The sequence below is a fragment of the Vicia villosa genome, linkage group LG3 (genome assembly GCF_029867415.1).
Source record: "Vicia villosa cultivar HV-30 ecotype Madison, WI linkage group LG3, Vvil1.0, whole genome shotgun sequence".
Lineage (NCBI taxonomy): Eukaryota > Viridiplantae > Streptophyta > Magnoliopsida > Fabales > Fabaceae > Vicia > Vicia villosa.
In genome coordinates, this window is record NC_081182.1 from 38,444,388 (window position 1) to 38,460,297 (window position 15,910).

General features: G+C 35.6%; 1 protein-coding gene across 1 annotated transcript; it reads right to left on the reverse strand.

Annotated features, from left to right (window-relative positions):
- Positions 1 to 589: 589 nt before the first annotated feature.
- Positions 590 to 8,687, reverse strand: LOC131661050 (uncharacterized). Its single transcript, XM_058930454.1, has 6 exons — positions 6,893 to 8,687; positions 6,147 to 6,287; positions 4,285 to 6,031; positions 3,268 to 3,569; positions 2,217 to 3,073; positions 590 to 1,880 (listed from the first exon to the last, which is right to left on the reverse strand). Exons 1-6 carry the CDS (start codon positions 8,264 to 8,266, stop codon positions 767 to 769), a joined length of 5,535 nt encoding a protein of 1,844 aa, XP_058786437.1. The 5' UTR covers positions 8,267 to 8,687; the 3' UTR covers positions 590 to 766.
- Between the last annotated feature and the right edge of the window lie 7,223 nt (positions 8,688 to 15,910).

Sequence of the window (15,910 nt, forward strand, 5' to 3'; positions counted from 1 at the left end):
ACATTCTCAAGATCATACGATTCAACACTTGTGAAGTTGGTTACATCGATGTTTGTTCAATCAAGATCAAACGATTCAACACTTATAAAGTTGCTTACATCGATATTTGTTCAATCAAGATCGAACAATTCAACACTTAAGAAGTTGGTTACATCGACGCTTGTTCGGTCATGATCAGACAATTCAACACTTATGAAGTTGGTTACACCGATGTTTGTTCAATCAAGATCATACGATTCAACACTTATGAAGTTGGTTTTGTTCAATCAAGATCATACAATTCAACACTTATGAAGTTGATTACATTCTCAAGATCATACGATTCAACACTTGTGAAGTTGGTTACATCGATGTTTGTTCAATCAAGATCAAACGATTCAACACTTATAAAGTTGGTTACATCGATATTTGTTCAATCAAGATCAAACAATTCAACACTTAAGAAGTTGGTTACATCGACGTTTGTTCGGTCATGATTAGACAATTCAACACTTATGAAGTTGGTTACATCGATGTTTGTTCAATCAAACATCAACCTGCCAACCCAACTGCACCGAATTATAATCTCATAACTCAAATCTAAAAGCTATTTGACATGGGAAGATTGAAGACTTCTATTTTTTCCTGTTGAATTAAAACATTCAAAGAAGCTGCATGGGAATTTCCTGTGGTCAAAAAACTATATCTTAATCTAATAAAAATTGACTTACAACTGCGTCAGGCACCAAAATTTTGCTAAGCATTCAAAGCTATAAAACAATCTAACTTAATCTAAAGGGCCCTTAGTTTTCACTATCAACTCTATTAGAGAACAAAGACACAATTTCTCAAATTTACAGTGAAGAGAGGCATCCTTTGCAGGGTCCATAGGAACTAGCACACCATCTCTGAAAACATATTTCAAATCAAGCTTTACCGGTTCATTGGTTAATGCGTCTTCACTCATACTAGCATTTTGACTTGCTGAGTGAGAAACACATTCAGCCGGCACAACATCTTTGCCTCGATTTTCAGTAGTACAGGTTGTCAGGTTCGAATATTCAACAGATGTTTTCTTATTGGATAAATCAGTGAAAGCTTTTTCCATGTAACATTTTCTAACTGCTGAAATAAGATCCACGGATAATGTAGAAACAGCATCATGGACATCTTCTATTGTCCAATGGCTTCTATTCGATCCCCATTCGCGAACAAGTATTTTTCGCGTCAAATGATAGAGGCTTCTGAGACAATGAGGGCAACATTGGTAAAAGCAAACAACCCCAGATTCATCTGGACCACTGTCCTTACTTGAACAGGCATTGATATCTAAAGTATTCTCATGTTTATCAGATTCAATATCACTTGATTTAGAACTGCCAATCTCAATATTCTCCTGCTCACAGGTGTGAAATCCATTTTCAGAAATGACTGTAGGGCGAGTGCATGTGGATTTATTCAAGTCTTTCGATATTCCAAGTTCTCCACCTGCAGCTTCGTGATTTTCAGCAGTTACTGATTCAGACACTCCAGATAACACCCCATTCTCCTGATTCAGGGATGGATGAAGAGATTGGTTTATAAGACAAGAGTTGATAATATTCGTATCTGCACAACGATGGTTATGTGGAGATCCTTCAGAATGTATTCTTTGGCCTTCACAATCAGTATCACCTAAATTATCATTTATTTCGTTCAAGGAATGCTGCTCGGTTGTTACGGTAGGAACTCCCTTAGGACTTTTCTCCAGTGTCTCCAAATCATCACTACCAGCAGGAGAAACCAAATGGCAATCCTCACCTTCGGCTATGTGGCGGTCTTCACATGCAAGATGACTGTTTAAAGACCCGGAAGCTGCAGGTATGACCTTTGCTGCAAGCTCTGGGGAAGCCTGATCTAGACTGAAATGGAAGGAATAACTGTTAAAAGACCTAATCATACAGAAAGCAAAAAAAAAAACAAACATGTATATAAAGTTTTATTTTGATTAACAGTTTAATTAGGCACTTATAGCATGATGCGCATTTACATTAAGTTATTTCTATAACAAAAGATAAAATACAGTTATACTGTTTTTATATAAGCTATAAGTCATTTCCAAAAGCTATCCTAGAGAACTAATAAATATCTCATAATTTGTCTCCATAAACTCTCTCAAACAATCTTACAAGTGTTTATGTCAAAAAATAACTAAAATAAGTCAATTCAAACAGACCAAAAGGTAAAAAAATAAATACCTTAACAATCCATAAGCCCAGTTGTTGACCATATCTTCCAAATAAGCCACTTGGGATAAAATACGCAGATATTGATGTCTGTTTCTCCCAGCTTGAATTTTCATGTTAATTGTCTCAGTTAAGATCTCAAGTACTTTCCTTATCTCAAGGGAAACTTCCCGAACTGATTTATAAACACCTTTGTATGCTGATAAACCAACAGCAACCAAGCCTCTAACTAAACCGGCACTTTCTTTGCTTTTAGTGCCACCAGAGCTACTAGAAATTACCACCTTGTCTTGTGAATTGGTAGGACGGATTACACACGAATTAAAAGGCCAGCCCTTCCAAGGCCCACTCACATCAGAACAAGGACCTTCTTTGAGTTTTGAAGTGACCCAACAAAGTTCAGCAAAATGAGGGTATAGAAGAATTTGATAGCCAAATGTGGATATTGCCATTAAAAGATTCGACTTTCCTTTTAGCGACCTACTGTTGTTGGGTTGGGGAACTTTGGCCAAGGATTCAGGAAATTGGCCTTCACCCTTCTTCTCATGGCCTGGTTCGTTTTCTTTTCTCTGAGTGACATTATCTTTACAAACTTCAATTGATTCAAAGGCTCTGTCAAGCTTCTGGACTCCCATGTGAGAATGAGATCTCTGATGAATCAATTGAATCCGCTGCTCAGTTACATTTCTTAAAAGCTCTATTGCAGATAGATTGATTGCCAAGTCCTGATCGAAATTCTCGTCAATCTGCAGAGAGAACTGAGGAACTGTTTGCACAGTAGGAGCTGATTGTCTGTCCTTTGATTGATAGCTTTTGAAGAATCCTCTTATCTTGTGTGGAAGTTCAGGATATGGAATTTCTGAAGTAGCCTGTTACAAATGAAAAATATATATAAGGATCTTGTTAGAATTAGTATTATTATTAATGTATACTCTCTGAGAAATAAGAAATAGCAGAGCTTATGAAAATATAAAACATTTAATTGAAAATAAAGGCGCTAAAATTATAGGAACCGATTGTCAAAAACTTTTTACTTATTAAATGCAAGATAAAGTATTTGTACCAGAATCATCAAGGATGTGGATAAACCAATGGACTCCACCTGCTCAATAAATGTCATCCAGGCATATGAAGCCTTTTTGTTGGATTGAAATTCGATCATATCTGCTGGGTGTTTCCCAGTATTGATCCCATTTTCCTTCTCAACAATTTGGCTGGGTGGGAAACAGGACTTGTCTATTGCAGATGATAGTTGATTTATTGAGCAGGAATCCGTCTTTTCAGCAGTTTTGAAATCCTCCTCCACAGCCCACAAATCAATTCTAGGCATGAATATTACACAAGATTTCATGCTAGCACATTTCACTGCCACATAGAAACTAATCAGTATTGGATCTAGAAGTTACTACAATTATAAAGCATTTGAGCCTCCATGTTTTTGCATAGAGCAACAAAGTTGATTAACTCTCACACTTGACATCTTTTAAGGGCTGGAGATAAAAAGCACTTTTTGTAAGCATTAGCCAAAAGTCATAGCCTCAACAAACAGTAAGCAAATGTCGGATAGCTTATTATATCCCTGAGTTTTTGTTAATTAGCATACTTAGGTTCTGTTTGGTCTCACTTATTTTTGCATTAAAAGCTACTTCAGAATTAAAGATGAAATTAAGAACTTAAGAAATAAAGTTAAAGTTTTTTTATAACTATTGTTATTTGTTAGCTAAAAAGATTTTTTTATAGAATGATAGAATTTGAGTTAAATGACAAAACAACAGCAACAACAAGAATCAAGCCTTATTCCACTAATTGGGGTCAATTACATTGATCAAATGACGCCGTTCGATAAATTTGAGTTAAATGATGAAAGATAGATAAAATTGTTAAATGTCCTATTTGATTTGAAAAACTTTATTTAACTACTTGAAAATCTTTTGAAAAATACTGTTTGGCCCAGCTTTGAGGAGAAAATAAGCAAACAGTAGGTCAGGCTAAACGGAGTCGTAGTCAACAATTAACTCCAAAAGGATAGTATGTTAATAACCAACATTGCATAGGTAAAAACTAGGAAAAAGAAACATACTTAATATTTGTGCAATCCCTTGCACAATATCTCCATGTCCTTCTTGTGAAATAGTTGCCATATCAATCTTTTGTACTTCAATATTTCCAATAAAGCAGTAAAGAAGGCATGAAGCAAGATGTCTCTGGCCAGATCGGGGATTACCATAAATCAATATTCTAAAACCTGATTTGTTGGTCACTCCCATGTCTGCTAATCTACCATTACACAGGTTAACATGGTTTTTCATGGAGGGTTTGTCATCGGCGTGATCCACAATATCGCAAGAACCGGAAAAACCATGGTTGGCAGATAAAATGCCGGAAAAACTAAGGCACTTACTTATCTCATAAGCAACATTAGTTTCTTGAAGAAAATCATCAAGGTGCAACCACCAATGATCAATGGGCATTTTCTTTTTGTCTAGAGCAGAAATTATTACATCCTTAATCAATGTCATGGCTTTGGATATAGGAAGTGGCAACCACAGACGTTCATCGAGATAAAGAGATACAAGAATAGTGCATAATGGACGCAATAAACAAGGAATAAGTTGGACAGGAAGAGGGGAGCATACTACATCATTTGCAGCATTTCCAGCTTCTCTTTGGGAACACGGTAATGGCGAAGAAGAAAAAGCCTCTACCCAATCCCTCTCCTCCACGGTAAATGATGGGAGAGGAGTGTTCTTACAACCAGAAGAATTTCTTTTTTCAGCTACAGATAGAACCTTTTGCAAAGGGAAATTTCTCTTCAGCGCATTCATAGCCGCTTGGGTACAAAGAGCCTGAAGATCAGCACCTGCAAAGCCAGAAGTTTTCTTTGCAATCCAGCCAAGCAAGGATCCACTAATTGGTTTTGGCCACTTTTGTGTGTGAAGAGAAAGAATGGAAGCTCTGTCTTCAGTTGATGGCAACGGAAAGTAAATTTCCCGATCAAATCTTCCAGGGCGCCTAAGTGCTGGATCAACAGCGTCAGGACGGTTTGTTGCACCTATGACCACAACTGAGCCCCTAGATTTTAAACCATCCATAAGGGCAAGCAATGTTGATACGACAGAACTATGCGTCTGGTCTTGCTGTGGAGTTCGGCAGGGTGCCAGTCCATCAATCTCATCAAAGAATATAATAGAAGGTTGACATTTTTCAGCAACTTGAAATAACAGTCTTAGTTGACGCTCAGCATCACCAACATATTTCCCCAAGCAATCTGCACCTTTACGGGCAAAATATGCAATCCGTCTATCTCCACGAGCACATGCACCTATCAATGACCGGACCACTAAAGTTTTCCCTGTTCCAGGATACCCATGCAAAAGAACGCCTCTTGGAGGTGTAAGCCCTAAATTATCAAAGAAATCAGGATATAGCAGAGGAATAATAACAACTTCTTTCATACAACGGATGACATCTTTAAGCCCAGCAACAGATTCCCATCCCTGAAATGAGTTTTCACTGCCAGCAGAGTCTGAACCACCAATATACATTGGGGCTATTCTCAATAGATCACGTTGAAGCCTCTTGTTCTCGCGTTTCAAAAATTCTTCATCCTCCCCACAATTTTCCAACCATCTCTCTTCTGCATCAATATCCTTTCTTGAAGCATCATTTGAACGCTTCCTCGTCTCCCACATCATTTTCCTAGCCCTCAACTTCTTTATCCGGACTAAATATTTATTACCACAAGGTTGGAAAAGATGCAGATGATCTGTGCAAGCTATAAGAAACTTCCGATGATCAAAGATGCAACCATTTGCTCTTGCACAAGCCTGCAAAAGATAGATAGAGTGTTAGATTTGGTTAAGATTGGTAAAAAAAAAACATGTTTTCTTTGTTTGTAGAATATTTTGAATTGCATTTCAAAAGAAAGAATATGGAGCCAACCAAATGATAAGTTTTAGGACAACGGTCAACACGACAACCAATGGTTGCCCCTCGCCTCCCACAACGTGTGCACTTCAGTGCTCTTCCTCGACAAAGTGCAGCCCTCACATTTTTTAAGCATCCCAAGCCAGCAAAATAAACCTGCAAGAGTTTGTCAAAATGAATATTTACTTGGAAAGGTGACTAAGCTTCAAATAGGAAGATTATTAGCATGTGACAAAGTTTTGATAAAGAATGAGAAGAACATTCCACTTCACAAGTTGACAATACCTTCTGATCTCCATGGACAAATATTCATTATATAACATCCATATTGTATTAAAAAAAAAAAATTAAATAATTGAAATGACACAAATGATTAAGTAAAAGGAAGAAAATCTAGTGTTTTATCTACATATGTTGGGATTTAGAATAAAGAGGAGTTGTTAGGATTGGAGTTAAGAAGCTAATAGAAATTAGTTAGCAAGTTGATAAGTTTGTTAGGTGGTTGTTAAGATTGTTATGTTGGTTTTTCTTAGAAAGTCTTTAAATAGCCCTCAAGGGTTGAGGGGGAGATTGTTACCATTAGCAATACTCTTACTAGGACACGAGAATTGGCGTATTCAGCACAATCATTTTCTCAAGCCCTAGACTAACGTTCAACCACAGATATGCAGAATCGAATGCTAAAAATCATGATTCAAGAAAATGTGTTTGATTTACCGATGCAAACCAAGATTGAAGAAACTATTAGATTAAAATCACACCTCTGGACTCCATACAGCACAATTCTGATGCACCCATATTCCAGCTATACCATAACGATCATTAATAGGGCCCAAAAGACGCCCAAGCCAACCAGGTTCGTCATCAAAACCATCCCAGGTATCATAAGTAGGCTGCTCTGAAGCTGATGAGCCGCTATAAGCTTCATTCTCACTTTCACCTTTATCCTGAGTTAACCTTTTTGGAGGCTTACCATCGCTTCCTCTTCCACACAAACCACACCGTCTGCCCTCTTTGATACATCGGTACCCAGACTTGTCTTTCGATGCTTGTTTCAACTCATCCTTCCTCCCAATATTCTCATCTTTCGAGATATTTTCTTCAATGTGAACCTCCTTATCAACAGAACCTTCATTATCTACCTGTTTAGTTGAAACTCCAGCAATTTCAACCTCGTCACTTGCATCTTTTTCTTCCTTCTCACTCTCTACTTGATCACCCACATCAACAGTTTCTACATGTTCCACTAGAGACGGTTCAACATTGCCACTACATTCCTCTGCTTGCAAATTGTCAGTTTCAATTCTCTCCTCATTCCCCATCTCAGAAGCAGCATTCTCATCTCTCAAATCTTTTGGATTTTCATCAGCCAATTCAGTCTCCGGAACCGAAGCACTCCCCTCCCCTTGGTTCAATACAACTACAAGTTCCACTGCTTGACACTCATTTTCCTCAAGCCCTTTTACATACTTTGTCGCTTCAAATTTCCCCATTCTCTTCGACCTAGACCTTTTTCGTGTATAACCTTTCAACTCCACTTTCTTATCAACCTCCAATTCCTCCTTCCCATCACCCTCCACAACCTCCAATTCCACTTTCCTATCACCCTCCACAACCTCCAATTCCTCATTATTATCAACCTCTACAACCTCCAATTCCTCCTTCCTATCACCCTCCACAACCTCCAATTCCTCATTCTTATCAACCTCTATAACCTCCAACTCCTCATCAAACAGCTTCCTTTTCCTACGTGGCAATTCTCTCTCCTCCACTTCAAAACTGACATTCTTACCCCTTGACCTCGACCTCAAACTCCATCTCAAACCAACAGAACCCCCATTTTCTCTCCCTAAATTCTTATCACCTTCCACACTCTTCACCATTACATCTTTCCCTAACCTCTGCCGTTTCTTCTTAGGCGAAGGTGAGGCGTCAAATACAACCGGAACACGCCTAACCCGCGAGCTTCTCCGAACCCCTGAACCCTCCTCATTCAAATTATCACCCTCATTCAACTCACCATGGTTTCGATTATACTCTTCCTCACATATTGCATCCAACTTCTTATGTTTCTTCCTAACCTTCGAACCCGAATCACCATTACCCCTACCCGATGAAGAAGCTAAGGATCGCATGACAACAATGCAAAACAAAATATAAATAAAACTCCACCAAGAAGTTAGATAAACAAAACTGAAAAAATGGAAAAATAAAAACTTTTTCCGCTCTGTAGAAAACTAGCAAATGGGTATTCGATGATTGTTTTCTACAACCAATTGGGTGTTCGGAATCACTCTAATTGAGAAGAAAAACAACACGGCGCCATCAGTTGAAGGTGAGTTTGATGGTAAAACTTGGAAATTTTATGAGAAAGCGAAACCCTAGAAATCGAATGAGAAAAAAATATTTTGGTGATTTAGGGTTGGATTGAATGGAAGTTATGAGTTTTGATTTTGTTGGGTGAATATTGGGTTTCTGGGTTTTGCGGTTCTATGAAGCTTTTTTGAGTTTTCTACGGTGAAGTTTTTTTTTTCTAATGTTCAGTGTTGTGGGTTACACAGAAACCAAAATTGAAGAGGGTTTTTGGGTGTAGGTATATATACTCGCTCATGAACAAGCGCGAGTAGGTAGCGTGGCTTCACGCGATGGTTTTGGAGATTTTATATTTTTTCTTGTTCCCTCCTAAAGAGTAGTAGGACATTGGAGGTAAGGATGGCAACGTGTCGGGTGCGGGTTTCGTATTATTTAAATTCACACTTGAAATCAGTATCGAATTCAAACTTAAACTCAAAAGTTGCTCAGGTGGTAAAATATCGCTTACGTCCATATTCTTTGAGTTCGGATTTTTTCACCCAAATTCAAATCAGTAAAATACATAAAATATATTTTTTTTTACAATTTTTCTATAAATTTTCAATATATATATATATATATATATATATATATATATATATATATATATATAATATTATAATTGAAAAATTTCTGCAAAGAGTCACAATTTATTTAAATTTAAAAAAATGAATTATACTATCATTTAAACGATAAATTTAGCATTTAGTTTTCTTCGTTCTAAATTATTTTTAACTTGTTTAAAACCCTCAACAGAAATTATTTTTTGTAAAAAGAAAAATTGTTTGATGTCAAATAAAATTTAAAAGTTTTAAAAAAATAATATATTGCATATAAAAATAATATGATTGTAAAAAATGAAGAAAAAAAATTATTGTATAAACTAAGGCCTGAAATAGAAAATCATTGAATTGTAATTTGGTACGGAGAGAAATACAGGAGATACACGCGCTAGGAAAAGAAATTGTGATGAGTATCTTAATTGGTTATTTTTTGGCAAAAAAGTGTAATTTCTTTTTCATGAAATACATTGTTGCCGCCAAAAATGTGTGAATTTGCCTCCAAATATAATAAATCAGCAATTGTGAATGATATTGGGGTGTATGCATGTATAGGTTTAGAATGAATAACGGCTTCTTCAAAATTCAAACATGAATGAATGATGATATTGATACATTTTTTTCACTATATTGGTAATATATGATATTCACTTTAAAATTTTAATTAAGATAAATAATTATTTTAATTTATCATTTAAATTAGGATTGATTCAAGTATTTGTTAACACCAGGTTCATAATTTTCAACATGATATAAACTTGTTTCTATAGGATTCAAACAAAGACCCAACGGTATTATATATGAAATCCACTCAAGTAGGAAACATTTATATTAGTATTTTATAACGATGTAAGATCAAAGAATAAAATATCTCTTTTGATTGCGATTATTTGGTTAATGATAATAGATCTATATAAACAATAAAAATATTCTATATAAGGGATCGAAAACATCAAAAGTTAATGATACACATAAATTTTATAATCTTTATACCTTTCTCATTCAACATTCATTGACATAGGCTTCAGAACGTTTGCAGGTACCATCTCTAACCCACTAAGAGTGATAGATCATAGAGGACTCATAATTCAAAAGCTCTCTAAACCTACCTAAATCTACTATCAAATAATCATTTATTGATCGAAAGGAACATATGAGTCGCATGTGGAAACAAAAGATAACGTTCAACCATTACTCAAACGTCTAAATGGAAAATCAGAGAAACAGAACGACTCGTAACTCCAACCGACGAAGATTTATGGCCAGAAAAATAGTGAGAAGAAACTCCAACCGGAAATATTGGCTCACAACTTCCTCATCATACCCACAAAATCATATCAAACCTTATATGAGGCTGAGAAGTTTGTTATCCGCCCCACTAAATGATGGACATCTCGTACCAATAGAAATAAACAAATATTTACTCCAAGAAATGGGCGACATAGCACCTCATAGCCTCACTATAGGGATCATACAACAAACAATGAAACAAAACATCTTGTTGAGAAACTTGATTGAAACATTCAATATATAGATCACAACCTTGGAGTTTCAAAACAAACAACTTTAAGAAGCCAGTAATTCAAACTACAGCCATTCCCCACCTCATATTCTCCATAAGAATTTAGTCACAAATCAAAGTGATTATTCCTTCAATAACTTAAGGCTAGAGAAGACGCATAACACATTCCTCGTCGCCTATAAGGCGTTCTCCACCAAAATCAGAGTGAGAAGGAGATCGACTGAGGCATTTCATCTTCATCATGGGGAAGATGTTTGTTATCATTTTAAAATCAGGGGCTATGTCTTAGTTTAGAGGACTAAGAAACAAGTCAATTGGATTCTAAGGAGAACTTTGTTGACGCTTTTCTACGCATTTCACTGCATCTCAAAGACAGACAAAGTCAGTGGAAAACATGGGGTCCATCAGACGGGGGAAAGACAAATCAATGTGATCCTACATTGAGATGTTCAGCGGAAAATCAATACTGATCAAGAGAGTTGGTGATGATATAAAAAATATCAGTTAAGTCTCAAACTTCAACCACAGTCCAAATTCGCCAAAATTAATGGAATCATAGCCCATAAACCTTCAACAAACTACTTGCAAGGTTTGATAAGTATATAAAATATGAATAAAAGTTGGCTACAAGTAATACAAATTATGGAGGAAGGTTCAAGAAAGTAGAGACAAGCATAATGGGAGATTAAGAAACCAAACAAGGAAGCAAGAAGAATGGCAAAGCTAAGAATGACTCTATACCTAATTTATATGGCCAGTTAGCGTTCTCGTCTAGATATATAGATTAACTCATTTGAACGAATAAAAAAACATATCTTGCAAGAATGCACTAATGAAACTGTCACAACAAGAATGTGTAAAATTAAATGATGTTATTGAATGCTTAAATGGGAAGGGAGTGTTATCATGATTTTGTCACCAAGACAATATCAAATACAAGGAAAGTATGTTATAAGAAGAAAGCTATTAAAGCATTTTTCTCTTTCGGCCCTTCGAACATGTTTTGGAAATAATGCCTCTTCATAATCTCATTGCCACGCTAATGGGGAAAAATTGTCATTTTTTAAGCCAAGAGTTGTGCTTTCATTATCTTTTTATTTTCACTACTTATGGGCGTCAAAACCTTAGACTAATTCTTCTATTCAACAAATAACTAAATTTGATCTTGAAGATAGATTTTGACCGATCAATGATTCTCAACAACCTTTTAAAAATATTTGCAAGAGTGGTGGGGGTCCTCCTCATGTTATTTATTTTCTTCATCAAACTTAGAATGGACTCGAAGGAGTATATCAATATCTTTTGAGCTTTAGATATCACTCGTTCCAACTCAATGATGAGTTGGTCTCCCTCAATGTTATGTTACCATCAAGAGCAATGGAATGGAACATCTGAAATTGCTTCGTCGATAACAGTGTAATTTCATTTGTGTATTTTGTTGTTTTGTCGTATTTTTAGATATTTTCATATTATCGTTTGTTGTAATTTTGAATTGAGCAATTTATCATAATTTCAATTTTGTAGTTTATTGTAATACTATACCTTGATGTATCCCTTACACTCACTTAGGTCTCATAAGGACTCCTTCCACAGTCAACTTCATGAGTGTTGATTTTGGCATGACATTCAAGGACGAGCTCGTATCCACCAAAACTCTTGAGAGGATGGTGTCGAGACACCTCATAGATATGTGCAAAGCCTTATTAGGGGCTTGCCCTTTCACTAGTAGTTCTTCTTCACTGAACCCCAAGCATCTACTGGCAGTGATATTAGTTATCAACTCATCAAATTAATCTACAGTGATATCCTAAGTCACACGGGTTGCGCTCAAGATTTTCACCAATGCTTCTTTATGTGCTTCAGACCTCAAAAGCATGGATAAGATGGATATCTTGGACGAAATGTGATTCAATTGATCCATTACCTAATAGTCACTCTTCTTGTTGATCTTAAGAAATTCTTCAACCTCATCTTGGGACACGGTCCATTTCGATGGTCCATGTTCCTTGTCTGAGTCTAAAATTTCTCTCCCTTTTGAGGACCTTGCCGGTGTCTCATATTTCTTTTTTTTGCAATTGCTCGGGAGTGAATACTCAACCATTGCGAGTCATTCCTCCAGTACCAGCTAAATTAGTGACACTGGGTTGTGTTATTATCAATGGTTTTCTTTCCCTGCTTCTGTTTCAAATTTTCACATAAGTTGTAGTATTGTAGTTCAAGGGAATTGCTTTCATGCTCTCGAAAGGGAATGGAGTTGGAACACAAAAGGCTAAGTGAGACATTCGTTTTAATGGCAATTAAGCATACTTTCTTGGATATGGGATCTCAAGAGGTCTTTGACCCCTCTTGGTTTTATCATCAAAGGGTTCAAGGGTGGCAATGCTTTCATCGTCTTTCACATTGCATATCTAAACAACCCTTGATCCATCAGCTTTTGAAGGCATCTCTTTAATTCTTCACAATTGTCTAGATCATCCAGACATATTTCACAACTGGCATGGACCTCTGGGATCATACCACGCTTTAACAACTTTTTGCGAATCAGAAACAATGAAGTTTTCACACTTCTTACTTTTTTGATCACATCACACTTTACGGATTCCTCAACAGCCTTCACAGACGGGCCAACATGAACGGGCATTGGATTGTTCTTTACATTCAGACCCTCTTCTTTAAAGGATAATAATTTGATGTCAATTAGCTCTTGAACTATAAATTTTAAGGCCTTGTAGTTTTTAGTGGAATATTTGGATGTTCCCGCATGAAATTCACATATGGCATTTGCATCACAAGTAGGTAGGTATGGTAGTATCATATAGGGGTGGACAAAAAATCCATTGTCGCCCGAAACCAGTAGTAACCAATGGAAAATAAAAGAGTGGGTCGGTTCAGAATGGTTTACGGGTTCACGTATTACATTTTTTGAGTTACAAATGGATTGAAACTGACGAAATCGGATTGACAGTTTTAATCCAGCGAAATCCAACACCGACCGTTCAATAGTAAAAAAATTATTTAATAATACTTTTAGTCTAATGCACTCGGACAATAGGCTGCTCTTTGCACAGAATAGGGCTATTATTTGCATAATACAACTCATGATAGTTCTCATTCACAAGTCCAATCTTTCATTTCTTTAAGTTACAATAATTACTTTTAAACATTAAAATATACATTATATTTAGTGATTACTATCAAATTTTACCTAATCAAAAATTAATTTGTTTATTAGACTCACTTGTATAAAATCTTAATCTTCTTTCATCTCTTTTCTTTCTCTGTTTCCTTCATCCTCGTTTTTTTTTTCTTCCAGTCACATACACTAACACATGATTTTCCACCACCAATCATGTTCAATTAAATGCAAAAAATAGCAACAATTAAATGCCTATCACTAGATCAGGATCCATTACTATTGCATCTTAGTTTATCTTTTCCATGTATTTGCTTCAACGAAGGAAAAAAATACAACAGTCACTGCTAGATTGTTATCTTTTTTAAGAAGAAGATGGAAATGGAGAAGAAATACATGGTGGAAAAATTGCAACATAAGTGGTTGATTTTGCTGAAAATTTGTGTGTTTTTTTAGCTCTTTCTCTTATACTTTTAAAACCGCAACAACCCATCAGAATAACCGAAAACCCGTTTAAGCCGAAACCGCCTTAACCGAGGTACCAGATGGACGAAATTGGATGTGATATTCTGGTCTGTTGGTTTGATCGGATTGGGGTTTTTTTATCCGAACCTAACCGTAACCGATTGTTGTCCATCCCTAGTATCATAAGCTTGAGGGTAGAGTTGTCAAAATGGATTAGCCCATATGGACCGACCCACCAGACCAGAAAAATCATTAGGATTAAGCCTTAAAATTAGAGTCTGTATTTTTCAGGGCTTTTTTAGTTCAGCCATGAAAAGCCCGATACCCATTAGGGCTAGCAATATAGGCCGTGGATAGCCCATTAGGCCCGCATAGTTATAAATTTTAAAAAATATATATTAATATTTATATTGTTTTATTTCAAAATAGCACATTGATTTTTCTCACCTCGCTAAATTTTATCTCTATTTTATTCAATCTTTCTCTTTTAAATATTATACATTAATATAATCAAACATTCTTTCATCGTATTATATTAGTTTTTCTCTTATGTTAAATATTCAAGTATTATTTTATACAATTCAGACATATATTGTATTTAAAAATACATTATTGTATTTATAAGAGATAATATAGTACTTAAAAATGTATTATGTTTAAAATAATATGATTTTTAATTTTATTTATAAATATTATGGAGTTTTTATTTTAATTTTTTAAAATAAAAAACCCATTTAGGGCTGGGTAGCCCGAAGTCCATCTAGGGCCGGACTCGGGTAGTAATTCACGAGTCCATATTACACAGGACCTTTTTGGCCCAACCCTAAAAAACCCAGAGCATGTTAGGGCCGGCCCGTTTATAGCTGGATAGCCCATTTTGACATCTCTACTTGAAGGCCTTGAGTTCGACCATCCCTCTCTGAATCAAGTAGGGTAATATTTGGTTGTATGACATAGGTACGGGATCAAAGCGAACATAATTCCTCTCTTGGTTCTTTTGAGGTTTGTGTTGATTTTGTTGTTGATACTCGTTTTGTTGCTGTTGTTGATTTTGTGGATGTCTCATCAAAGGAGGTTGCTAGAATGGAGGCACAATGTATGCCTGTTGCGATTTTAACACTTTTTAAGATAATGATTAATTGTGTTGATTTCAATGATAAAATGAATGTCATTTATTGAAATAACTTATTAATAATAACTAGTGGGATTAATAAGTAATGGAGTAGTTACATGATTTAAAATACAATAAATAAAGGTAAGTTAGTGGAAAGAAATAATAAAATATTACATTAGTATTTTAAAAGGACAAATAATTTGAGAGAAATAAAAATAGGAGAGAAGACGCCTATTATGAGACGGAGGGAGTAGCATTGATTTGTTTAAAAAATTAATCTATTTAAAGAAAATAACTATTTTATTATTTCTCAATAACGAAATTGAAACGGACATGCCTCTAACCTTTTATTTTATATCTAGGGGTGTAATCGGATTGGTTTGGAACGATTTTTGGTATAAGAAAGGTCCGAACCAATAATATCTTCATCAGTTTGGTTTGGTTTGACTTGGTTTTTAACATGTTTCAAAAATAGAACCGAACCAAACTAACCGGTTTGGTTTGGTTGATGGGTTTTTAATGTTTTTTTTTCAAACATTATATTCATCAATATATTCTCCACTATCGTATTTTTCGGTGTACTTTATGCTATTATTTTTTAAAATAATTCATTTCATGTCATTTATTTCATGC

What these genes read in the sequence shown, in the direction of transcription:
- LOC131661050 (XM_058930454.1), bottom strand. Translation starts at nt 8,266, where the DNA reads ATGCGATCCTTAGCTTCTTCATCGGGTAGGGGTAATGGTGATTCGGGT. An exon ending in GTGCTGTATGGAGTCCAGAG is followed by an intron (nt 6,288 to 6,892) that starts GTGTGATTTTAA and finishes AAACTCTTGCAG; the next exon opens with GTTTATTTTGCTGGCTTGGG. An exon ending in TGGGCTTATGGATTGTTAAG is followed by an intron (nt 1,881 to 2,216) that starts GTATTTATTTTT and finishes CTTCCATTTCAG; the next exon opens with TCTAGATCAGGCTTCCCCAG.